This window comes from Rana temporaria, chromosome 2, assembly GCF_905171775.1.
Source record: "Rana temporaria chromosome 2, aRanTem1.1, whole genome shotgun sequence".
NCBI classification, from domain to species: Eukaryota; Metazoa; Chordata; class Amphibia; order Anura; family Ranidae; genus Rana; species Rana temporaria.
Genome location: NC_053490.1, coordinates 446,984,464 through 447,012,289, shown reverse-complemented (window position 1 = coordinate 447,012,289; position 27,826 = coordinate 446,984,464). Strand labels below are relative to the sequence as shown.

Sequence of the window (27,826 nt, the reverse complement as noted above, 5' to 3'; positions counted from 1 at the left end):
CCTGATACGTGTACTTATTTTTTTTCTGTGAATACCATTTATTTATTTATTTATTATTCTAAATTCTTCTATAACTCTTGGTTTAACATTAACCACTTCAGCCCCGGACCATATTGCTGCTCAATGACCAGGCCCCTTTTTGCGATTCGGCACTGCATCGCTTTAACTGACAATTGCGCGGTCGTGCGACGTGGCTCCCAAACAAAATTGGCGTCCTTTTTTCCCCACAAATAGAGCTTTCTTTTGTTGGTATTTGATCACCTCTGCGGTTTTTATTTTTTGCACTATAAACAAAAATAGAGTGACAATTTTGAATAAAAATGAATATTTTTTACTTTTTGCTGTAATAAATAAAATATATTAAAAAAACTATTTTTTTCCTCAGTTTAGGCTGATACGTATTCTTCGACATATTTTTCATAAAAAAAATCGCAATAAGCGTTTATTGATTGGTTTGCGCAAAAGTTGTAGCGTCTACAAAATAGGGCATAGTTTTATGGCATTTTTATTAATATTTTTTTTTTTACTAGTAATGGCGGCGATCAGCGATTTTTTTTCGGCACTGCGACATAATGGCGGACACTTCGGACACTTTTGACACATTTTTGAATGTGAATATATGCTGTTGGGAGGGGAGAGACTGCCATTAGGTGTTACATAGGCAATGCACATCTTCACTTTAAGTGCCATGTCACACTGGCAAATCTGATTTGGTCCCAATGTAAGGGAGCTCTTAGAAAGTCAGTCAGTCTTATTTATTCCAATAATCTTTCCAAACCAATGACTATTAGTTCATATACAGATACTTCAGTAGGACAGGGAAGGTTTTTTAATGAAAAACTGCTGCGCCCAGGATTTCTAAAAAAAAAAGACAAAACCAATCTAAAGAAAAAAAAGGGGGTAGAGCTTCTAAAAGTAGCCGTATCTCCAAAGGGTACAAAAACAGGTTTATTCCCCTCACCTGATTTACAAGTTTTGCAGTACACCTTTCTTAGGAAATGTTACTTGGTATCAAGTCTTCTTTTGTATTTAATTTTCCTGCTCTCTCTGAGTCTCCAAGCTGTATGTTACAGTATGTCAGGTGAATAGAATACATTTGTTTTTTTCACACTCTTTGATGATACGGCTACTCTAAGAAGTGCTCCCCTTTTCTTTTTTTCCTTTAAATCTGACTTAATGAGTGGCAGACTCCCCAAGGTGGAACTTTCTTTCCCTAATGGGTGTCACTCCTTTACTGGACGAAATACAGCGTAACTTCACCATAAAGCAACATTTCACTAAATTGACCAGCCAAGGAGTGATGCTATTGGAAAATATATATATATATATTTTATGGCAAGCTTTAATCCATATTTACACAGTAAAAGTGTAGCTGAAGGTTACCTTTCTGCACAGGCACTCTGACAATGACCTATCGTCATTTTTCTTAGATCGTAGAACACTGTGGCTTTGAGAGTCCTATCTTCCACATTTTCTGTAAAACAGCCAATGTATGTACCTGAAAAAGGAAACAAATCTGCTTTAGCTTAAAGCAAAGGCAATTCACATTAAAGTAACACATTTCCTGTCCTAGGATGGCAATGCTGACTTACCATACTGTATCTATTAAAGAAGTGCTTTGTCACCTAGGGGAAGAAGCATGCTAGGACTATAGAACATCTCTCCTTTTTTTGCATTTTTCTGGCTAACCAAATTGTTTGAAAAAAATGCCCGCTTATCCTCCGAAGAAATTCAGTGCCCTTGTCACTTCCTGCGAGTCAAACTCATGGCATGAAACTTATTTTTTTTCTTTGAACTATTAATCTCATCACCCCCCCCCCCCATGTAATGGACATGAATAAATATGGGCATACTGTAGGAATACGTTTTGTGGACAAGTATCAGTAGTCACAGGCACCTCACCCCAATGATAAGAAAAAATGAGAAGGGGGGGGGGAAAAAGGGGGTAACCAAAAGGACCCCGGGGCTTTTGAACGGTGCAAATAGATAATCAGACAAAATTTGATTATAAAATTAGAAAATATAATTTATTACACAAATAATTAATATGCCATAAATACGATAAATTTGAAATACATCTCGATTAAATACGTGATATCAAGACGAAGCATTGTTTAAGTCAGCTCTACATGTTTCACTCCGACGAGTTTCTTCAGGAGCTTTCAGACATACAATGCTAAATATCAAAAGAAAAAACAACAAGACATATAATTAAATGACTGTTGAAAACAATCATTTATATATCAATACATTTTGGTAAATAATGTCAAAAAAGGGAAAAGAAAAATATTGATCATGAATACATCAGTTATTGTAGATAATGCATGCTCAAGGATCTCAACTACATATAAACAGGGGCCAAAAGTAAAAACAATAATATTTACTTACCAAAAAGGTAAAACAGCAAAAGACAGCAGACCATACAGGAAGGAACCAGAGTCCTCAGGGAAAACAGAATAGTTCAGGAGAACCACAGCAGGATTTAAAGCCATTAATAGAATTAATCTGAAAAATCAGGAAAGCACATGTGGAAACACATATGCAAACTACTCTCAGTTGTATTATGCAACAGTGGGTAAAGAGAATATACACTCCAAAAACTTGTTAATGAACAATATATGTAATATATATACCTGTCAATAGTAAGCAAAAATGCCTGTTGTCAGTAGAAACAGTCTAATGTTTGCCATAGATATGGATTGAAAGAGGATAAAGGGGAAGGAAGACACTCTCACAGCCCCTCAAATAACCTGATCAAAAAGCGGCATCCGCTCTGTTAAGAAAAAAGGGGGAGAAATAAAAAAGTATATTATAAGTAAATAGGGATAGTTCAGTGCCAAAAAATGCACAGAACAAACAAATCCCTAATGCTCACAGTGTGTAAGCACAAAGCCAAAAAGCTTGTAAGGTAAATACCTGATTAGGACAAAGTCCAAAGATGAAAAGGCAGAGCCACCTAGATAGCTGTGCATACAGCAGCCTTTCCTTGCATTAATTAGGTCTGGTCTCAGCTGGAGCGCCTAACACAGCGATTGGGCTTTAAATCTGCCACCACGGCGATGATTGACCAATCAAAGCGCCGCAGTGCAGACACATGACCTGGGCGTCAGCAGAAGGAAAATAATCCACCCAGCTGACAAGCTCAGCTGATCCCAATGTAGCCAAAAGTAATGACAGCACACATGAGACCAAGGAAAAGGTCTCTGTGGGCGGTCCAAAAACGATCGGCGCCATTTTGGAGGCTGGAAAGGTTTCCAGTACAAGATAGCTGGAAGGAAAATGGAATAGACAGCGCAGCAGCGCTGAAAAAACACACAAAACTCAAGCTGGGAATGGATGTGCTGGCGTAAATGGTCTAAAAGAAAGGGACCTGAGGGGAAACAATAATGAAAGGGGAGTGATAAACCCTCTTAACCCCTGCAGCTCCCTACGTGTCCGTATGGCTCTCCTGAATCCATCCTGCGCCCAGAGGCATAAGGGAAAAACATTCCTTGGTGTGCCGTCATTATGAATAGAAGTAATACAATGAAAATAAAAATAAATATAAATAATAAAACAGTATGATATATTGTTACTACTTGGAAGTAGAAAAAGCAAGGTGTTTTGACATATAGTGTTCTTAATTAATATTTGTAAATAGCACTCTGTTTTATGAGATCCATGAGCAAGCAGATCCAACAATCATTAAACACAAAGTTTTATTTGGAGAGACAATCCATACATAATTGCATAAGAAGTTACAGTATGATAAACATACAGTGATTATTGCATCTGGAAAAATCCTAAGTGATTTTTGGATTTCAATAAAAAGAAAAAGAAAAACAAAAACAAAAAACAAAAAACAAAATAAATAAAATGAAAATAAAATAAAATAAAATAAAATAAAAATAAAAATGAAAATAAAAATAAAAATAAAATGAAGAAAAAGGAATTAATTGTAATTAATAAGTAGATGAAAAATAAAAATAAAAAGAAAATGAAATTTTATAGAAGATACATATGAGTATCAATATACAATGATGTTGATAAATATTGCTATGAAATCAGAAACATATATATATATATGTGATATATGAATTATGAATTTTAACAATAATGATATAATAGAAGTGAAAATGAAAGACAGCCCTATAAGAAAGGCTTGAAGCTCAAAGCTTCATTTAACCCTGGAGCAATCAAAGCGGACAAGGAGTAAATCCACTTTACCTCCCTTTGGAGCAGTATTTTATCATAGTCGCCCCCTCTCTCACCGGGGGTGATGTATTCCAAGGCAGAGAATTTCATTTTATGACTGTTAAATTGGTGGTGAATGCCTGAGTGGCGGCTTATCGGGGTTTCCATCTTTTTCTTAGCAATCAAGGTAACATGGTCCCTGATCCTATGAAAAAATGGACGCTTGGTTTTTCCCACGTAAAAAGCCCCACATTCGCATTGCATCAAATATACTATGCCAATAGATTGGCATGTTACGGAGAAAGTTGGTTTCAATATTTGTCCATTTGGAAGATTCACGGTGGTGGAAGCGTGAATGTAGCAACAAAATGGGCATTTGTGACATGGTCTAGAGCCCCTGGGTCCACACAGGCATGTGTTACCTAAGGAAAAATGGCTGCGGACCAGCCGGTCCCGCAGCGATCTAGATTTCCTAAAGGTAATCTGTGGATAGTCCTGTAAATGTCTAGACACAGCTTCATCGCTGAGTAAAAGACACCAATATTTCTGAAGGATGGAACGCACCTTCTGGTGGTGGCCAGAAAAGCGTGTGATCAATCGTATGCCCGGATCGGGTTTGGAAGTTTTTTGGTCATGGAGCAAGGAACTTCTTTTGTTTTGCTTTGCCCTGAGGTATGCCTTTTTAAGGCCCTTTTTGCTATATCCTCTCTCTTGGAATCTGGTTTGCAATAACTTTGCCTCATGCTCAAAGTTAGATTCAGTACTACAATTGCGACGTAGTCGCAAATATTGTCCATAAGGAATATTAGAGATAAGAGATCTCGGATGTGAGCTAGAGGCATGCAAAAGTGCATTGCCTGCCGATGGTTTACGGAATAAGGATGTCTCAATCATTCCTACATTGTCTATTGAAATCTGAATGTCTAAAAACGTTATAGACAGTTGGCTCATCTCAGAGGTAAACTTAAGATTATATTCATTGCTCTCCAAACTTTTCAAGAATGATAAAAGATCAACCTTGGGGCCCGTCCAAATGAAAAAAACATCGTCTATAAAACGACGCCACAGGGGGATGTGCTCAAAAAATGAATGCACATCATCCGTGCGTAGCAAATTTTGCTCCCACCCCCCCAAGTACAAGTTCGCGTAGGAAGGGGCGCACTTAGTCCCCATAGCTACGCCTTGTACTTGGAGGTAGTGGGAGCCATCAAAAAGAAAAATATTATTGGATAAGATAAGGTCCAACAAATCCAAAATGAATTTATTGTATGCCGGGGAGGCTTCAGAATTTTCCAAGATGAAGCCCTCTACAACCCTCAACCCCAATGAATGGGGGATGGAGTTGTAGAGGGCCTCCACGTCCAAGGCTACCAGCCACGAATCCTTGGGGATATTAATCCCATCCAATGTTTTCAGAAGATCGGTAGTATCCTGTAAATGCGAAGCCAGATTTTCAACCCAAGGACGAAGATACTCGTCGATGAGTTGACTGGCTTTTTCAGTTAGGGATCCGTTACCCGAAACAATCGGTCTGCCCGGTGGATTAGTCGAATTTTTGTGAATTTTGGGCAACGCATACAGCGTCGGTGTCCTAGGATGCATCACATTCAAAAATTCCCATGTAGATTTCACAATGAGGCCCTGATGATAAGCTGAATTGATTAGGTTTTGGTATCGCAATATGGTATTTCTAAGATGTGTCTCACTTACTTTTTTATACCATTCTTTGTTGTTTAAGATTTTATATACCATCAATTTATAGCTTGATTTATCTTGAATGACAATATTGCCGCCTTTGTCAGAAGGCTTTATGACAATTGTGTCATTGGTCTGTAAGGAGCTGAGAGCAGATTTTTGTGTCTCCGATAAATTAGAGTGGGGCATATGGGACCAGTTTGTTCTACTGATTTCCTTTGTTACCTGATTTGTGAAAGCCCATATACTGGGGTTTCCTTGCAATGTAGGGAACATTGCAAGGAAACCCCAGTATATGGGCTTTCACAAATCAGGTAACAAAGGAAATCAGTAGAACAAACTGGTCCCATATGCCCCACTCGAATTTATCGGAGACACAAAAATCTGCTCTCAGCTCCTTACAGACCAATGACACAATTGTCATAAAGCCTTCTGACAAAGGCGGCAATATTGTCATTCAAGATAAATCAAGCTATAAATTGATGGTATATAAAATCTTAAACAACAAAGAATGGTATAAAAAAGTAAGTGAGACACATCTTAGAAATACCATATTGCGATACCAAAACCTAATCAATTCAGCTTATCATCAGGGCCTCATTGTGAAATCTACATGGGAATTTTTGAATGTGATGCATCCTAGGACACCGACGTTGTATGCGTTGCCCAAAATTCACAAAAATTCGACTAATCCACCGGGCAGACCGATTGTTTCGGGTAACGGATCCCTAACTGAAAAAGCCAGTCAACTCATCGACGAGTATCTTCGTCCTTGGGTTGAAAATCTGGCTTCGCATTTACAGGATACTACCGATCTTCTGAAAACATTGGATGGGATTAATATCCCCAAGGATTCGTGGCTGGTAGCCTTGGACGTGGAGGCCCTCTACAACTCCATCCCCCATTCATTGGGGTTGAGGGTTGTAGAGGGCTTCATCTTGGAAAATTCTGAAGCCTCCCCGGCATACAATAAATTCATTTTGGATTTGTTGGACTTTATCTTATCCAATAATATTTTTCTTTTTGATGGCTCCCACTACCTCCAAGTACAAGGCGTAGCTATGGGGACTAAGTGCGCCCCTTCCTACGCGAACTTGTACTTGGGGGGGTGGGAGCAAAATTTGCTACGCACGGATGATGTGCATTCATTTTTTGAGCACATCCCCCTGTGGCGTCGTTTTATAGACGATGTTTTTTTCATTTGGACGGGCCCCAAGGTTGATCTTTTATCATTCTTGAAAAGTTTGGAGAGCAATGAATATAATCTTAAGTTTACCTCTGAGATGAGCCAACTGTCTATAACGTTTTTAGACATTCAGATTTCAATAGACAATGTAGGAATGATTGAGACATCCTTATTCCGTAAACCATCGGCAGGCAATGCACTTTTGCATGCCTCTAGCTCACATCCGAGATCTCTTATCTCTAATATTCCTTATGGACAATATTTGCGACTACGTCGCAATTGTAGTACTGAATCTAACTTTGAGCATGAGGCAAAGTTATTGCAAACCAGATTCCAAGAGAGAGGATATAGCAAAAAGGGCCTTAAAAAGGCATACCTCAGGGCAAAGCAAAACAAAAGAAGTTCCTTGCTCCATGACCAAAAAACTTCCAAACCCGATCCGGGCATACGATTGATCACACGCTTTTCTGGCCACCACCAGAAGGTGCGTTCCATCCTTCAGAAATATTGGTGTCTTTTACTCAGCGATGAAGCTGTGTCTAGACATTTACAGGACTATCCACAGATTACCTTTAGGAAATCTAGATCGCTGCGGGACCGGCTGGTCCGCAGCCATTTTTCCTTAGGTAACACACGCCTGTGTGGACCCAGGGGCTCTAGACCATGCCACAAATGCCCATTTTGTTGCTACATTCACGCTTCCACCACCGTGAATCTTCCAAATGGACAAATATTGAAACCAACTTTCTCCGTAACATGCCAATCTATTGGCATAGTATATTTGATGCAATGCGAATGTGGGGCTTTTTACGTGGGAAAAACCAAGCGTCCATTTTTTCATAGGATCAGGGACCATGTTACCTTGATTGCTAAGAAAAAGATGGAAACCCCGATAAGCCGCCACTCAGGCATTCACCACCAATTTAACAGTCATAAAATGAAATTCTCTGCCTTGGAATACATCACCCCCGGTGAGAGAGGGGGCGACTATGATAAAATACTGCTCCAAAGGGAGGTAAAGTGGATTTACTCCTTGTCCGCTTTGATTGCTCCAGGGTTAAATGAAGCTTTGAGCTTCAAGCCTTTCTTATAGGGCTGTCTTTCATTTTCACTTCTATTATATCATTATTGTTAAAATTCATAATTCATATATCACATATATATATATATGTTTCTGATTTCATAGCAATATTTATCAACATCATTGTATATTGATACTCATATGTATCTTCTATAAAATTTCATTTTCTTTTTATTTTTATTTTTCATCTACTTATTAATTACAATTAATTCCTTTTTCTTCATTTTATTTTTATTTTTATTTTCATTTTTATTTTTATTTTATTTTATTTTATTTTATTTTCATTTTATTTATTTTGTTTTTTGTTTTTTGTTTTTGTTTTTCTTTTTCTTTTTATTGAAATCCAAAAATCACTTAGGATTTTTCCAGATGCAATAATCACTGTATGTTTATCATACTGTAACTTCTTATGCAATTATGTATGAATTGTCTCTCCAAATAAAACTTTGTGTTTAATGATTGTTGGATCTGCTTGCTCATGGATCTCATAAAACAGAGTGCTATTTACAAATATTAATTAAGAACACTATATGTCAAAACACCTTGCTTTTTCTACTTCCAAGTAGTAACAATATATCATACTGTTTTATTATTTATATTTATTTTTATTTTCATTGTATTACTTCTATTCATAATGACGGCACACCAAGGAATGTTTTTCCCTTATGCCTCTGGGCGCAGGATGGATTCAGGAGAGCCATACGGACACGTAGGGAGCTGCAGGGGTTAAGAGGGTTTATCACTCCCCTTTCATTATTGTTTCCCCTCAGGTCCCTTTCTTTTAGACCATTTACGCCAGCACATCCATTCCCAGCTTGAGTTTTGTGTGTTTTTTCAGCGCTGCTGCGCTGTCTATTCCATTTGCCTTCCAGCTATCTTGTACTGGAAACCTTTCCAGCCTCCAAAATGGCGCCGATCGTTTTTGGACCGCCCACAGAGACCTTTTCCTTGGTCTCATGTGTGCTGTCATTACTTTTGGCTACATTGGGATCAGCTGAGCTTGTCAGCTGGGTGGATTATTTTCCTTCTGCTGACGCCCAGGTCATGTGTCTGCACTGCGGCGCTTTGATTGGTCAATCATCGCCGTGGTGGCAGATTTAAAGCCCAATCGCTGTGTTAGGCGCTCCAGCTGAGACCAGACCTAATTAATGCAAGGAAAGGCTGCTGTATGCACAGCTATCTAGGTGGCTCTGCCTTTTCATCTTTGGACTTTGTCCTAATCAGGTATTTACCTTACAAGCTTTTTGGCTTTGTGCTTACACACTGTGAGCATTAGGGATTTGTTTGTTCTGTGCATTTTTTGGCACTGAACTATCCCTATTTACTTATAATATACTTTTTTATTTCTCCCCCTTTTTTCTTAACAGAGCGGATGCCGCTTTTTGATCAGGTTATTTGAGGGGCTGTGAGAGTGTCTTCCTTCCCCTTTATCCTCTTTCAATCCATATCTATGGCAAACATTAGACTGTTTCTACTGACAACAGGCATTTTTGCTTACTATTGACAGGTATATATATTACATATATTGTTCATTAACAAGTTTTTGGAGTGTATATTCTCTTTACCCACTGTTGCATAATACAACTGAGAGTAGTTTGCATATGTGTTTCCACATGTGCTTTCCTGATTTTTCAGATTAATTCTATTAATGGCTTTAAATCCTGCTGTGGTTCTCCTGAACTATTCTGTTTTCCCTGAGGACTCTGGTTCCTTCCTGTATGGTCTGCTGTCTTTTGCTGTTTTACCTTTTTGGTAAGTAAATATTATTGTTTTTACTTTTGGCCCCTGTTTATATGTAGTTGAGATCCTTGAGCATGCATTATCTACAATAACTGATGTATTCATGATCAATATTTTTCTTTTCCCTTTTTTGACATTATTTACCAAAATGTATTGATATATAAATGATTGTTTTCAACAGTCATTTAATTATATGTCTTGTTGTTTTTTCTTTTGATATTTAGCATTGTATGTCTGAAAGCTCCTGAAGAAACTCGTCGGAGTGAAACATGTAGAGCTGACTTAAACAATGCTTCGTCTTGATATCACGTATTTAATCGAGATGTATTTCAAATTTATCGTATTTATGGCATATTAATTATTTGTGTAATAAATTATATTTTCTAATTTTATAATCAAATTTTGTCTGATTATCTATTTGCACCGTTCAAAAACCCCGGGGTCCTTTTGGTTACCCCCTTTCCCCCCCCCCCTTCTCATGGGCATACTGTATATACTGTGAAAGATTCTGAATGAACAAAATAGTAGCGCTATGTGAACAAAATGATTTTGAATAATCCTAAATAAATGTGAAAATAAATCTGTGACAAAGTATACACATATTAAACCATAATAGGTATATGTGAGAAGTGAAAAATAATGAAAAAAGCAATATATAAATAATAAATGTTCCAAGAAAAAAACGTTCATCCAGTGATAAAATGAATATATTTAACAAGCCAAGTCCATAAGTGATTAGAGTCTCACCCCCTGCTCCATTCGTTCCCCTCTTCATTTCAAATCACTACACACTCGGTGGTCGGTATTCCGAAAGTTTTCCTGGTACACGAGTAGTATGCCGTGTAACCACTCCTAGACCAGTTTCGTTGCTCAGGACTTTTTCAACCGACCACCGAGTGTGTAGTGCTTTGAAGTGAAGAGGGGAACGAACAGAGCAGGGGGTGAGACTGACGGTTTACCTTAGGTCCGCCGAGACCATAATACAACAAGCTTATTGCGAAATTGTCTTTGGTTTGGAGCCCACTGCCAAGTTCATTGTTGAAGTGCCTCTATTTGTTTTGCTAAATGTGAGTGTAACGTGTGAAGGTTTCTTGTGCTGCTTTTAATAAATTAGTTTTGATATACTTCACTATTGGAGCCATTTTTACTTTTACATGTGGAGCAACTTCTGATTTATTGGAACACTGGTGGAATTGATTATTTTGTTTGGAGATTTATTCAGCTATATTGCGAAGCATGCAAATGCAAGGCATATTTTATTGGTACAGTAAGCACAATTCCTTTGAGTGTGGAGTCACTGATGTGGAGTCTATGGTGTGGTGGAAGGTTTCAAGCAAGATTGTTTAAGAAGATTTTTTTGGACACTTTAAGTTTAATCACTTGGGATCTAATCACTTATGGACTTGGCTTGTTAAATGTATCCTTTTTATCACTGGATGAACGTTTTTTTCTTGGAACATTTATTATTTATATATTGTTTTTTTCATTATTTTTCACTTCTCACATATACCTATTATGGTTTAATACGTGTATACTTTGTCACAGATTTATTTTCACATTTATTTAGGATTGTTCAAAATAATTTTTGCACATAGCGCTACTATTTTGTTCATTCAGAATCACTTACATATCATTCACATTTTTTAAGTAGCTGCTTTTCTTTGGGTTTTTATATTGATTGGCGCAGTGGGGTGGAAGAAGGTTGAAGGGTGCATATAATTTCCTTTTTTCACCATTTGTTTAATACTGTATATACTGTATTGCAGCCTTCATAAATACAGCAGAGGAGTGAGTGTGGACAGAAAGTGTGTTCTTGGTAAGATTCCCAGCTGAAAATAAAAGGAAGGAAAACGAAGCTTGAAAAGCAAAACGGAGGAGCATGCACAAAGCCGTCTAGGTAAGATATGTTTACCTAGAGCTCCGCACCGACCGGACATGACAGCCTGATGTAACAAGCCATACTGGGTAAAAATTATCCACACAGCGTCTACATTATCCCCTCATTTCCAGCAAGGAGTCTGGTTTATGCTGCAGTTCTCTCATGACAAAATTCAACCACTTTTCTGGTTTTGGTTGTGTCGACTCCAGCATGGGTGAATGGGAAACCCCAGCAGACATCTAGCACCAATTGAATTCTATATACCCATTTTTCCGAATTCACCAGCAACTCCAGGGCGCTACATTGCTTATTTCTTTGTTTTTAACACGTTATATGGAAGGTTATATATAAAGAACATGTACTAAGTTATCACGGGCTGATCCGTCCGTTTTCCCCTGAGGAAAGAGAGACAATTCTCCGAAAAGTCGGGGTTATAATTGAACAATCACCTCCCGCATACTTTTTTGCTTCATTATATTATTGTTCTCATGTGCTTTTTTAACTGTTCCATATATGATTCTATTTGAATGTATAAACAAACTTTTTGGTATACGCAGAATAAATTATATTTATACCTTACTCTTTGAGTTCATATATCTTGGTGCCTTTAAAGTCCACCAGAGGCGATTCAGTTCGCATGTGCCGCGCTATATAAGTTTTTCATTCATTCATTCATTCACTAGGGGATCTCCCTTCTGTTTCTCAATTCATTAATTGGATGTGGCACCATTTCTTAGAGACGACTACCGATAACATTTTTGTTTTTATTTAGGATTGTTCAAAATAATTTTTGCACATAGTGCTAATATTTTGTTAATTCTGAATCTTTCACATATCATTCACATTTTTTAAGTAGCTGCTTTTCTTTGGGTTTTTATATTGATTGGTGCAGTGGAGTGGAAGAAGGTTGAAGGGTGCATATAATTTCCTTTTTTCACTATTTGTTTTATACTGTATATACTGTATTCCAGCTCAGGTGGCAACCATTGCAGCCTTCATAAATACAGCAGAGGAGTGAGTGTGGACAGAAAGTGTGTTCTTGGTAAGATTCCCAGCTAAAAATAAAAGGAAGGAAAGCAAAGTTTGAAAAGCAAAACTGAGGAGCATGCACAAAGCCGTCTAGGTAAGATATGTTTACCTAGAGCTCCGCACCGACCGGGACATGACGAGCCATACTGGGTAAAAATTATCCACACAGCATCTACATTATCCCTGAAGTACAGGAGCATATTTTGAGAGCATGATTACCGCACGGAAATCTAATCTTTAAGCGGTAAAGCCATAGGTATCACTGACAAAAGCTGCATCTAAAATGGCAGCAGCATAGCCTCAGCTCACCTCACAGCTGGGCACAGAGAAGCAGCACAAGTTTCCTTTCTCAGCACAAAACGGAGAGGAGAACCTGTTAGTGATACATGTATGACCTCTAAAGGACCTGCGACACTCTGTAATTGACCCTGACTTACTTACCCAGTTTGAAAGGGTATTACATAAAGCACTGCAGAATACCTCAGATGTCATTACTGACAAACTTACTCATGAGATTTGTGAGGTAGGCATACACAAAAAACCGACTGAAGGATTTTGAAAATAGGGCTAGACGATTGAATTTATGAATATGTGGTATTCCTGGAGAAATTGAAGATTTACAGTCAACCATAACAACAGTTTTTCAAGAACTAGCTTCTATTCCAATTGAACAACTAGAAATGGACAGAAACCACAGGGCCCTAACCTTACGTAAAGAAGAGGGCCTGCCTAGAGATATTATACTGAAGAAGCACTATTTTCGCACTAAAGAACAATTAATGGTATCAGCAAGAAATAAAGAATCCATGATTTTTCAAAGGGCACAAATATTAAATTTTTCAAGATTTATCTCAATTCACGCTAATTAAACGAAAAGAGATGAAACCACACCTGCAAGTTCTCAAATACTATCATATATCATATATCGATGGGAGTTCCCCTTCACCCAGCGCTTATTTTACAAGGGAACTTACTATACCTGCAAATCGACAAATGAACTTCCTGCCAGCCAAACTACAATAGGTGGGCCTAAACATGGAAAGAATGCTTCATCTGCACAACAACCTCAATAATCATCAAATACTCAAATGGGTCAGGCCCCACTTAGCCCACACAAAAGAGGTTGTTTTACTTCTCCTCCACCTGAAGAAGAAGATATTACAGACTGATGCTCTCTAATAGTGGTGATACTTATGTGTCAATCTCCTTAAGATTTTTGCCATAATTCTTGCATTGCATATGGTAACATATCTGATATCCTGGAGATGATATTGAGTGGAGTTAATGCACTTAAATCATTTCTATGACAGTTTTTTTTTGTGGGGGGGGCGGGGTTTATTTATATTTTATTTTATTTGTATTTAATTTTTTGTTGTTTATATATTTAATTTAATTGTTTTATTATTTTTTTATGTTTTATTTGTTTAATAAGATTTGTATTACTTTATATATTCAATTCAAAGTTCCTTAAATTATAAGGGCTCCTTCAAGCAGTTTCATTAATGGGGCCTATTATTGATATTTGGACTCTTACTAGATATACCATATAAGAATAGCTTTAAGGTCTAGAAAACCTATTCTATTTTTTCACAGGAACAAAGTTGATTACCATTGATGAGTCGATTTAATAGATGGCTTTAGCTCTACATTGTTACAATATCAAATCTATTCAAAGGTTTAATTTTATAATTTTGTTTTTATTCTTAAAAAAAAAAAGTTTTATAATTATATATTGTAACTACTAGTGGATATATCCTCCTTTACCTCACAATATTCAAAGGTTTTATTAGACCTATTTTATAATTATGACTCATTAGTCAAATATTTTTTTTCTTACTGAATGTTTAGATGGCTGTTGTAGTCCCGGGGACAGCCACTGTACCTCCATCTTTTCCTCGAGTGACCAACATAGATTTGTTCACTCTTTGGAAAAATTTTATCCACTGATTGGTAATCTAACACCATTCATTGGATAATCTACTCCAAATAGAAACACTTTTTTTTCTTTTATATTTTTTTTATCTACCATTATAGGTAACTTCTCTCAAACACCTAAAATAATATTGTTATAATAGCATTGTTCGATCCTAATTGTACTCTCTACCTTAAACCTACAGTAATTTACTCCTACTAGGTTTCTCCTAATAATAATGTCTTCCCTGAATATATTGACGCTTAAGTTACAAGGTCTCAACTCTCCCCAGAAACGCACTAAAGCGTTTAAATTATTATCCAAATTATCAGCACATGTAGTTTGCCTGCAAGAAGCACACACTTTAACCCACAATCTGAACCAAAATATTTTAGCCGCAAATATCCCAAAGTTTACACAGCCTCGGCTAATACTAAAAAGAGGGGAGTACTAATTGCATTCCACTGCTCAACACCGTTTACCCCAAAAACAGAACTCAAAGACCCTGAAGCTAGATACATGATCCTATCTGGATTACTAATGGATAGTGAGATTACGATCTCTTATTATGCCCCTAACAAAAATACAGTATTATTTCTTTCCCATCTTTTTTCAGTTATCGAAACACATAAAATAGGTACTCTTGTAATTGGTGGTGACTCAAACCAAGTATTATACCCATTCCTTGATAAATCCCCAACCTCACATAATACACCTAAAAATTATTACCAGAAGCTTATAAACCAATATGTTCTTCTTGATACTTGGCGAGAACATAACCCTGCAAAACAACAATACACTCATTATTCTTATCCTCATAAACAATTTTCCTGCATAGATCATCTTTTTGTTCCTGTTAGTACCTCTGCTCTCATTCTAGACTCACAAATTATTCCATGCACTTGGTCAGATCATAATGTGGTAATAACAACCCTTTCTTCCTTGGTCCCAAAGCCCAATCACCAAACTTGGTACATCAATGACAGCTTGCTGGCAAATTCTTCATATCAACTGGAGTTAGTGAAAGCCATAAAGGATTATCTTATCCACAGCAATGCTACTGATACAGACCCCATAACTCGGTGGGAAGCTCTCAAACCCTATATTAGTCAAGCATCCCATCGTCACAAGAAAAAGCAACACATACACAAAGGTCTAGAAAAAGCATTTTATAAAGCTTCTGAAAAATTTTAGACTACACCTTCACCATCAAATAAACGTATTTATGACAAAACTCGATTGGAACTTGACATATTTCTATTGGATCAGCTGAAAAAACACTTTGTAGATCTAAACAAACTTTCTATATGAAAGCTAACAAACCAGACACCTTTTTGGCCTTGACATTGAGAAAGAACAATTATACCCCAGAACCTATCCGTTTAAAAATAACTAAAGATGTCTATACTAGTAATCCGTTAAAAAATCTTAATGTATTCCATAAAAAACGTTCTGAACTATACAAGGATACTAATACATTCGATCAATCTCATCTGACTACACTTTTATCCACAATTCATCTTCCTTCACTTTCCCCATCCCAACAGGAAACTCTAGAAAATCCTATCACTGAAAAAAACTGCAAGCCGCTATAAAATCACTCAAGTTACAAAAACGACCAGGTATGGTGGCCTCTCAGCCACTTACTATAAACGTTTCATGCCCCTACTATCTCCTTTCATGATTGAAATATTTAACTTCCTCCTTAAAGGCCTCTATTTCCAAACTAAATCACTCGCTGCCTCTATTTCTATGATCCCCAAACCTAACACAGATGATACATCTTGGTCTAATTATAGACCGATATCAATCCTTAATGTAGATATCAAGATATTAGCCAAAATTCTTGCTTCCAGACTTAACCACATTATAGGCCCTCTAATTCACAAAGATCAAACTGGATTTAATCCTTTAAGACAGGCTGGTGTGTCCCGCATGTGCCAAATTCCAACATGTCTCCTTTCATTGGACATACGAAAGGTGTTTGATTCATTGTCATGGCCTTACCTACACTCTATCCTTATGGTGGTTTGGTCCTCATTTCTTGAGATGGATCACTACTCTATATCAGCATCCTAAGGCATATAACCTATTTGGAAAATTAAATCTGACCAATTTAACATTGAAAGAGGTACTAGACGATGTTGTCCCCTTTCCCCTCTCATCTTTGATTTAGCAATTGAACCCCTTGCCCAACTCATTAGATCCAATCCAGACATAAGAGGATTAGAATTAGGTAGTCATCATAAGCTATGCATGTTTACAGATGATGTCCTACTATTCATAACCTCATCTATAACATCAGTACCAACTGTTCTAGATATCCTCTCCAAATTTGAAGAAGTATCGGGCCTTAAGATAAATCCTCACAAATCCAAAGCCCTTAATGTATCCCTACCACTCGATATCCAGACCCAATTAGTTAATTCCTTACCATTTACATGGACAATGACATATATTACATATCTAGGAATTAACCTTACGGCTAATCCTACAGAGCTTTATGCAACAAACTATCCACCAATGCTAACACAACTTAATAAACTTCTCACAAATTGGTCAACCTTTCCTCTAGCATGGATGGGCAGAAATGCAGCAATAAAAATGTCTATCCTCCCGAAAATACTATACCTTTTTAGAGTTCTTCCTGTCACGATACCATCACATTTCTTACGAATATTACAAAGGAAAACTTTACAATATATATGGGGTAAGACCAAACCCAGATTACCTAAACCTACTTTATATTCTCCTAGAATACAAGGAGATCTGGGAGTACCGTACTTTACCAAATATTACTATGCAGCCCAATTGTCATTATTACCCAAATATCATGCAACGACTGAAACCCCACAATGGGTGGCATTGGAATCAGTTGATTGTGACCCTTTCTCTACTGAAAATCTTTTATGGCTCTCTCCTATTCAAAGAAAGATGGTGAAAGACCCCATAACACAACATAGTCTGTATTTGGGACAGATTGAAAACACGATTTGGCCTGCAATCTCGCCACAATCCTCTACTTTCCTTTCTTCATAACCCACCATTCTATCCAGCCTGGTCCTCCCCAGCCTCCTTTTCAGCTTGGTCAAAGAAAGAATTGACTTGTGCACATAATTTCTATACTTCCACATCTATTACTTCATTGTCAACCTTACAAGAAAATTATGATGTTCCTATTATGGAAACCTTTAAGGAATTTGAAAATATATATATTGTTTTTACAAATAATGCACCATCAGATGCGACATCCCCAAATCTCACTACCTTTGAACAAGCCTGTAAAACGATTTCTCATAGGCGTAGACTAATTTCTGATTTCTATAACCAATTACTTTCACACACCACTTCCTCTCCCCTAACCTATACGAAAAAATGGGAAGGAGACCTTCAATTACAACCAGACGACATAAATTGGACCCAATTCTGGCAAGCCACCAAATCAGCCTCACCGAATATAGTGGCTCTTGAAACAAACTACAAAGTGTTTACTAGGTGGTACCTGGTTCATTCATTCTTCATTCTATTGTTCTCTTACCTCAAACTGGTTTAGTTTTACTTTATTTTTCTTACAAACAAGTTTAACAAATCAAAACAAGGGTCATATGAGATAGTGAGGAAAATAACCTAATCTTCAGATAACGCCAAGCCAATTAGCAGGAACTAATTCACCGCTCCAAAGATGTGGCTAGCAGGACTTTTTTTACCGTCCTGCTAGCACAACGCTCCAGTGTGAAAGCCCTCGGGCTTTCACACTGGAGACAATGGAGCAGCTGTTTAAGAGCAGATTGCAGGCGCTATTTTTAATGCTATAGTGCCTGAAATATGCCCTTAGTGTGAAAGGGGTCTTATAGAATAAATACAATTTTAACCACCGCATATACACTGTGGAAGGGTGGCTCTATTGCACAAAACAATGTACCTGTACATTGTTTCATGCAACAGATAGTGTGAGCACATGTCTGCCGGGCACCCACGATCACTTCACAGAGAGGCAGAACGGGGATCTGCCTATGTAAACAAGGCAGATCCCTGTTCTGACAGAGGAGTACATGGAGATTGTCTCTTCCTAGTAATCAGGAACAGTAATCTACCGTATTTTTCGCCGTATAAGACGCACCTGACCATAAGACGCACCTAGGTTTTAGAGGAGAAAAACAAGAAAAAAAAATATTCTGAACCAAATGGTGTACTAAAATATTTTATATTATACTACTAATATAGGTGGGTGGTGGACACACAGCAATACCACCCCACCTATCAAATCAGCTCAGCTACACTATATCTGGTGGTGGTGGTGGACACAGCAACCTCCCCCCCCCCCTTCCCAGATCAGCTCAGGGTGGCAGGGCAGACACAAACACAGCTTAAGCCTCTATCACATTAGCTCAGGTGATGAGAAATGGATACCATGCCAGCTCACACCTCCCGCCCCCTTATCAACAGCTCACCTCAGGCAGTGGAAGACACTGCCATTATAATCCCCTCTGGCTGGCTGGCTGGTTGGCTGGCTCTCAGATGTACCCAGGAAGCAGCTAGGAATTAGTTGTGGTGACATATTCAGAGCACAGCAGCTGCGGGGGAAGGAGCAGGAAGTCAGACAGGACTAGACCACGGCCCTGAAAGGGAGGGGGGGTTCGGCTGAAAAAAAAACCCAGCAAAGGCTCTCACTGCCTTCAGGATGGTGTCACCTCTGGCGGGTGACACCCGATCTAGGTGCGGAGCGCACCCCCATTGCACTGCTACTGACATCCCCCATGTTTTGACACCCGGGTGCAAAACGTCTCCCCCACTCCCTCTTGGTATGCCCCTGCTAGGAATGCATCACATGTCCTGTCTTCTCTCCTATGAGAGAGGGATTCTGACACGGCGGCGATGGAGGGGGGTGCAGTGACTGTCAGCATTCACAATATAAGACGCAGGGACATTTCACTCCGTTTTTTGTAGTAGAAAAACTGCGTCTTATACGGTGAAAAATACGGTATGCGTTTTTCCTGTCAGTACTTCCCCCACACAGTTAGGAACACATTTAACCCTTTGATTACCCTTGGTAGTTAACCCCCTTCCCTGCCAGTGTTATTTATACAGTGATCAGTGCATTTTTTAGCACTGATCACTATATTGGTGCCACTGGTCCCCAAAAAGTGTCACTTAGGCATCAGATTTGCCCGATGCAATTTCGCAGTCCTGATAAAAATCGCATTTTTGGATATGTATTATAGCAGAAGGTAAAAAATATTGTTTTCAAAATTGTCACTCTTCCTTCGTTTATAGTGTAAAAAAAAAAAAATGCAGAGGTGAAAAAATACCACCAAAGGAAAGCTCTATTTGTGGGGAAAAAAAATCTATTTTATTTGGTTACAGTGTTGCATGCCCATGTAATTGTCAGTTAAATTAACATAGTACTGTATCGCAAAAATGGCCTGGTCATTAAGGGGGTAAATCCTTCTGGGACTGAAGTGGTTAATTACATTATATATTTTGCACTTTTTTTTCTATCTGGGTGATACTGTATCTTTGTAATCTACAATAATTACACTTAAAAGACAGTAGTGCAATGACTGGAATAGTTAAAATTTTAGCAGCTTTGCTGTAATTCATACATCTGCATGAATCTACATAACAAAATGGCAATAGCATGCTGTGCTAAATAAAGTAATGATCACTACAGTGATGGATCAGTAAATCCTAAACACAGTGGTTCAAGGACAACAACATGTTGTTTAGCTGAGCTTTATTCCGTTTTGTTGATATATCGTGATAGCATGAAAAGATATTCCAAGGCGGGTCTTGTAGAAATTGTATGTGTGATAAAAAATCTCACACTGCGCATTTCATATTACAAATGATTTGGCCAAATTTTAAGATGATATTTATTTTTCACAAAGTGCAAAAAAAAGTAAGCATAAGCATATACTGAAAATAAAAGGACTGGTTGTTGAATTCTAGACTGTGCTATGTTAATGCCCAAAATGTGCACAAGCAGAATAGGTCCCTTTTCAAGGTTAGAAATGCAACATGAATGGTTATTGTTTTCTACAGTGATCTGTAGCACAAATATTCCTACACCTCAGTTTTTTGTAAAGGTTCATTTTTTATTTTCAAAATAGGTTCCTTTAAGCTAGTGCATTGTTGGTTCACTTACCTTTTCCTTAAGTGAACCAACAGCAAATCCACTTTGCACTACAAGTGCACTGCATATACACTTGGAAGTGCAGTCGCTGTAGATCCAAAGGGGGAAAAAAAGCATTTTAGCGTGCACATGATTGGATGATAAAATCAGCAGAGCTTCCCCTCATGTCAGATCTACCCCTCAGATTTACAGCGACTGCACTTCCAAGTGTACTTGCAGTGCACTTGTAGTGCAAAGTGGATTTGCCTTTCGTAAATAACCCCTATTGTGCTTAAGCAGATAACACACACATTTCTAATTTCTTGTGCCTTTATTAAAGTGGAGTTCCACCCATGAATATAACATTACATCAGTAGTTTTAAAAAAATGTCATTAGTCCTTTACGAATTTTTTTTTTTTTTTAGATGCCTTCAAAGTGTTGTTGCTAGGCAGAATAGTTAATCTTCCCACTTCCTGCACCTAGGTGCTTAATGCTTCCTAACCTACACCGCACAGACTCCTGGGAATGTAGTGGGTGTAACTTTCCAGGAGTCTGTGCACTCCCCAGTCTCAAAGAATCATGTGACTTGGACAGCACAGGTGCTGAAACCTGATCTGACACTGCTTGTTCAGCACTGAGCATGTGCGAGATCTGCAAGGCTGAAATCCAGGAAGTCATACAGTCTGGCTTCATGATGCCCACACTTAAGATGGCCCCAGTCAATTTCTATTTTATAAAGTGTCTAAATGCTGTAACAACCTAACAAAACGGACCTTAGTTTACAGACTAACTTTACTAGAATACATTAAGCTTGTGTTTATATTTATATTTATATTTAAAAAGTGAAATTGTGGCCGGAACTCCGCTTTAAACACATACTTTAAACATTCACAGTGTTGGAGAAAAAATTAAGTGAGCCCAAAGACTAAGGGCCAGATTCACAAAAGAGATACGACGGCGTATCTACTGATACACCGTCGTATCTCTGTTTCTAACTATGCGTTCATAGAATCAGTTACGCATAGCTAGTCCTAAGATCCGACAGGTGTAATAGACTTACACTGTCGGATCTTAGGATGCAGTACCGCGGCCGCCGCTGGGGGCATTTCTCGTCGTAATCCAGCGTCGGGTATGCAAATTAGCACTTACGGAGATCCACGAAGCTTTTTCCCTTCGTTAAGTCGCCGTAAGTGTTAGTTTGCCGTCGCAAAGATAGGGTACCTTTTACAAAGTGTAAAGTTAGTACACCATATAAAAGTGTACCCGTCTTTCCTGCATCGCTGTCAAATTTTTTTTAAAACATTTTTTTTTCCCGCCGCATCTCTTTTTTACCCTTCCCGATTTACAAAACTCGGCGCAACGTAACTTCGTGCAAATCTAAAAGTTACGTTGCGCCCGCTGGCTGTGAATCTGGCCCTAATTACTTAAATGAAAGCTAATTAAAGTCAGCAGCTTCCACACCTGGAGTCTAAATAATGAAACTAATTTGAGTCTAGGTTCACATTGATGCTGGCAATGGCACAGTCCGAATTGGTGCTGAGCTGACTTTGTGGTCCCGCTCCGATTCCCAAAAGTAGTTTCTGTACTACTTTTAGCGCCTATGGGTGCAATTTCAATAGACATCTGTGCAGGAACCCGCACAGATGTCCCTGAAATCGCCCCCGAAGTCGGACTGACATGCAGGTATGAAATTGTGCGAGTTCAGCTGAACTCGCACAATTTCAATCCTGCAGGGGTGTGAACCTAGGCTAAAGGTGTAATTTAGAGCTACTTTGATTGATACAAGACTCTCAAAAATTTTAAGATTGGTGTTCACAAGCAGCATCAGCTGATGTGAACTATGCCTTGTTAAAAGAAGAGCAGTTAATCTGTATATAAGTGGAAAAGGATACACAGCAGCCTTATGCCCTGTACACACGATCGGTCCATCCGATTAAAACGGTGTACACACCATCAGTTAAAAAAAACGATTGTGTCAGAACACGTTGACGTAAAACACAACGACGGGCTGAAAAAAATGAAGTTCAATGCTTCCAAGCATGCATCGACTTATTTCTGAGCATGCGTGGATTTTTAACCGATGGACGTGCCTACAGGCGATCGTTTTTTTTTATAGGTTTTTTATCCATCAAATAATTTTAAAACAAGTTCCTAATTTTTTAACCGATGGATAAATAACCGATGGGGCCCACACACGATCGGTTTAGTCTGATGAAAACGGTCCATCAGACTGTTTTCATCAGACAAACCGATCAAGTGTACGCGGCATTAAAGTGTTTAGGCTTCCATCAGTCAACAGTTAGACACAGGTTCTTTCATTGGAGGCAGTTTGGTACTGTTGCTACTTTTCCTAGAAGTGGGTGCTTAGCCAGGACAACTCCCAAGGCACAATGCAGAATCCTCAATGAAGTAAAGAAGAACCCATGAGTAACAACTAAAGGCTTGAGGACTTTACTGGAACTGGCAAACATCCCTGTTCATGAAGTCTATTATGACTAAGACCCCATACAGACTATCAGATTTTCTGGAGATTTTTGTCTTCCGATTGACCAAAACCATGTAGTGCAAGGCCCTGCCTGATTGCATACAAATTGAAACTCTTATGCCGTGTACACACGGTCGTTTTTTGTGATGAAAAAAAATGACATTTTTAAAAACGTCATTTAAAATGACCGTGTGTGGGGAAAACGTTGTTTTATGTCTTCTGAAACTTCAAAACGTCGTTTTTTGTGTCATTTAAAATGATAGTGTGTGGGTATAACGACGTTTAAAACTACGTTTTTAAACCCGCGCATGCTCAGAAGCAAGTTATGACGCGAGCTTGAATGGAACAGAGTGCCATCGTACGTGCTGAACGTAACCGCGCTTTGCTAGAGCATTTTGAAAAAACGATGGTGTGTAGGCAATGTCGTTTTTTAAAATGAAGTTTGAAAAACTTTGTTTTGTTTCATGATAAAAAACGTTGTTTTATTTCATCACAAAAAATGACCGTGTGTAAGGTTTGACCTCCTATATATGGTTTTGGTAAATCTGAAGACAAAAATCTGCAGAAATTTAAATAGTGTGTATGGGGTATAAGTCTTCGAACAGGCAGGGTGTCCATTATAGAACACCATGGAGGAAGACACTGTTCCCCAAAACAATATTGCATTAATGAAGCTTGCCAAAGAGCCAATGCACACCACTACTGGGAACATGTTTTGTGGGCTGATAAAACAAAAATGGAATTGTTTGGGAAGAATACTCAGCACTATGTATAGCACAAAAAAGGGCACAGCATACCAACATCAAAACATCATCCCAATGGTGAAGTATGGTAGAGGGAACATCATGATTTGGGCTTAATTTGCTACCTCAGGGTCAGGACCATTAGCCATCATCAAGATTAAATTAATTCCCAAGTTTACCAAAAAATCCTACAGGATAATGTCAGGGTATCTGTCCACCAGCTGAAGCTTAGTATAAGTTGGATGATGCAGCAAGGCAATGACTCTAAGCATCAAAATAAATCCACCACAGACTGGCTTCATAAAAATAAAATTTGACTTTTGGAGCAGCCCAGTCAGAGCCCAAACCTTAACCTTAAAGAGATGCTGTTGAATGACCTCAAGAGAGCGACCCACAGCAGACATCCTACAAATAAGTTTGAGCTGAAGCAGTTTTGTAAAGAGGAATGGTCAAAAATTCCTCCTGAATATTGTACAGGTTTGATCAAAAGCTACAGAATGTGCTTGCTTGAAGTCATTGCTGTCAAAGGCGGTTCAACTAGCTATTAACTCCAAGGATTCACTTACTTTTTCCCATAGCACTGTGAATGTTTAATGGGTGTGTGCAATAAAGACACTAGAATTGTTTGTGTGTTATCAGTTTAAGCATACTGTGTTTGGCTATGGTTGTGACATAGATGAGGATCAGATTACATTTTACGGGGCAGATCCACGTACCTACGCGTAATCTTACGCCAGGTGCAGCGTATCTAAGATACACTACGCCGCCGTAACTTTTTTTTTTTTCCGAATCCTCAAAGAATTTGTGTCGTAAGTTACGGCGGCGTAGTGTATCTTTGGCGGCGTAAGGGCACGGGATTCAAATGGATGTAATGGGGGCATGCTTTATGTAAATACGTCGTGACCCGACGTAAACAATGTTTTTTTTTAACTGCGCATGCGCCATCCGTGGGGGTATCCCAGTGCGCATGCTCAAAATTAACCCGGAACAAGCCAATGCTCACGACGGTGACGTCATTCTACGCAAATCCCTATTCGCGAACGACTAAGACAAACAACGTAAAAAATTCAAAATTGTACGCGGGAACGATGGCCATACTTAACATTGAGTACGCCACCATATAGCAGGTCTAACTATACGCCGGAAAAAGCCGAACGCAAACGGCATAAACAAAATGCGCCGGCCGGACGTACGTTCGTGGATTGCCGTAACTAGCTAATTTGCATACTCAAAGTGGAATTCGACGGAAACGCCACCTAGCGGCCGCCGAAAAATTGCAGCTTAGATCCGACGGCGTACTAAGACGTACGCCTGTCGGATCTAGCCGAGATGCCGTTGTATCTTGTTTTGAAGATACAAAACAAAGATACGACGCGCAAAATTTTAAATTACGCGACGTATCAAGAGATACGCCGGCGTAATACCTTTGTGGATCTGCCCCTACATGTTTTATGTGTACTTCAGCCTGTCATTGCAAACCTCTCTTACAGGAAATGTTATTTGCCTGGCTGTACTTGGATGAAAGCCCAACTCTACCATTATTATTATTTTTTTCAATTCAGGCCCTCAAATAAAAGTAGTAGTAAAGTCTGCTTGTTTATTTATACCTACAGGTAAGCCTATAATAAAGCTTGCATGCTAGTAGTGTAAATATCTCCTAAAAGTGTACCGTTTAGGTAATAATTACTGCAGTAGCTATTGGTGATATCAACGGCACATGTGCCCTGTACTCTCAATGAATGACCATTGGCTGAGCTGCAGTCGTGACTCCCACATGCATGTGCAAGAATGAGTCAGCTAACACCGCTGACCCTGTTGGTTATTTTATCTGTTAAACATTTAGTAAAGCACCTTCAGTTGCTGTTTGAGGCAGAGGGCCAACTTTGACAACATCCTGAAAAGAAATGTTAATTAGGGCTTGGTGATTTGATATAATTTTAACCCAACACCTGTGTACATTACTCATACCAACAATTCAGAACAAGCAAACATCCAAAAAGAAACATCCAAAATTAGCTTGATGACCTCTAGCTAAAAAAAAGGCAACTATCACATCACTGTATTTGATTAAACATCTCCAAAAATCATAAATGGCAACAAAATCAATTTTTATGATAGAGAAAATAAATGTATTTAACAATATAGCCAACAGAGCATTGAAATGCCACTTTAACAAAGTGAATATGGTAAAAATGTCATTTTAACAAATATTTCAAATGGACCATAGCAACATTGCTTTAAAAAAGTAAATGGTGTTCAAATTGATATAAACTGATAACAGTTTTACAATCCGTCGTTCTAATATTCGTAATGGTTCACATAAATTCTGTGAATGGTTGTAAATTTTGTACATCAAAGAAAAACAGAAATGTTATTGTTAATGTAGTGAAAAATAGGTTTATTTTACTATTTATATGTTAAATCATTATACAGTGCCTTGAACAAGTATTCCTACCCCCTTGAAATTTTCAACATTTTGTCATGTTATAACAAAAAAAATATTTTATTGGGATTTTATGTGACAGATAAACACAAAGTGGCACATAATTGTGAAGCAGAAGGAAGCAGAAGGAAAATGATAAATAGTTTCCCAATTTTTTTACAAATACATATGTGAAAGTGTGGCGTGCATTTGTATTCAGCCCCCCTGAGTCAATACTTTGTAGAAGAACCTTTCGCTACAATTACAGCTGCAAGTCTTTTTAGGAATGTTTCTACCAACTTTACACATCTAGAGAGTGACATTTTTGCCCATTCTTCTTTGCAAAGCTGTCAGCTTGGACAAAGAGCGCCACAGATTCTCAATTGGATTTAGGTCTGTACTTTGACTGGGCAATTCTAAACACATGAATATGCTTTGATCTAAACCATTCCATTGTAGCTCTGGCTGTATGTTTAGAGTCTTTGTCTTGCTGGAAGGTGAACATCTGCCCCAGTCTCAAGTCTTTTGCAGACTCTGATAGGTTCTCTTCTGTATTTGACTCCATCTGTTTTCCCATCAACTCTGACCAGCTTCCCTGTTCCTGCTGAAGAAAAGCATCCCCACAACATGATGCTGCCACCACCATGTTTCATGGTGGGGATGATGTGTTCAGGGTGATGTGCAGTGTTAGTTTTCCACTACACATAGGGGGTTATTTACGAAAGGCAAATCCACTTTGCACTAAAAGTGCAAACTAAGGGCCAGATTCTCGTACAGCGGCGTAATTTTGTGCGGGCGTAACGTACCCGCTTTACGTTACGCCTCCGCAACTTAGACGGGCAAGTGCTGTATTCTCAAAGCACTTGCTCCGTAAGTTGCGGCGCCATAGGGTAAATCGGCCGGCGTAAGCCCGCCTAATTCAAATTTGGATCAGGGGGCGTGTTTTATGTAAATGTACTGTGACCCGACGTGATTGACGTTTTTCCCGAACGACGCATGCGCCATCCGTGGAATTTCCCAGTGTGCATTGCTCCAAAGTACGCCGCAAGGACGTCATTGCTTTCGACGTGAAAGAAAATGATGTCCAGCCCCATTCACAGACGACTTACGCAAACAACGTAACTTTTTCAAATTTCGACGCGGGAACAACGGCCATACTTAACATTGGTATGCCGCAGTTATGCCTCATATAGCAGGGGCAACATTACGCCGGGAAAAGCCTAACGTAAACGGCGTATCTTTTCTGCGTCGGCCGCGCGTACGTTCGGGAATTCGCGTATCTAGCTAATTTACATATTTTGACGTGTAAATCAGCTTACATGCCCCTAGCGGCCAGCGTAAAAATGCTAGGCTCCGACGGCGTAAGAG

At 38.6% G+C, this 27,826-nt stretch overlaps 1 protein-coding gene and 2 long non-coding RNA genes across 8 annotated transcripts in view; 1 reads left to right on the top strand and 2 right to left on the bottom strand.

Annotated features, from left to right (window-relative positions):
- Positions 1–27,826, bottom strand: part of WSCD1 (WSC domain containing 1) — a 285,880-nt gene that overhangs the window by 144,843 nt on the left and 113,211 nt on the right. For both annotated transcript variants that reach the window (XM_040338467.1, XM_040338468.1), the window contains exon 3: positions 1,384–1,498. In XM_040338467.1, the coding sequence (XP_040194401.1) occupies positions 1,384–1,498 (115 nt within the window). The remainder of the gene's footprint in view (positions 1–1,383; positions 1,499–27,826) is intronic.
- LOC120927649 lies at positions 2,476–3,265 on the bottom strand. Of its 3 annotated transcripts, none has more exons than XR_005747110.1 (3): positions 2,917–3,029; positions 2,634–2,773; positions 2,476–2,505 (listed from the first exon to the last, which is right to left on the bottom strand). It is a non-coding gene; the product is annotated as an uncharacterized LOC120927649 (long non-coding RNA). The 3 variants fall into 3 exon arrangements; XR_005747111.1 differs by lacking the exon at positions 2,476–2,505 and adding an exon at positions 2,520–2,546; XR_005747112.1 differs by lacking the exon at positions 2,476–2,505 and having other exon boundaries at positions 2,759–2,773; positions 2,917–3,265.
- Positions 8,574–9,800, top strand: LOC120927648. 3 transcript variants are annotated; one of them, XR_005747107.1, is made up of 3 exons: positions 9,237–9,359; positions 9,503–9,642; positions 9,771–9,800. It is a non-coding gene; the product is annotated as an uncharacterized LOC120927648 (long non-coding RNA). The 3 variants fall into 3 exon arrangements; XR_005747109.1 differs by lacking the exon at positions 9,771–9,800 and adding an exon at positions 9,730–9,756; XR_005747108.1 differs by lacking the exon at positions 9,771–9,800 and having other exon boundaries at positions 8,574–9,359; positions 9,503–9,517.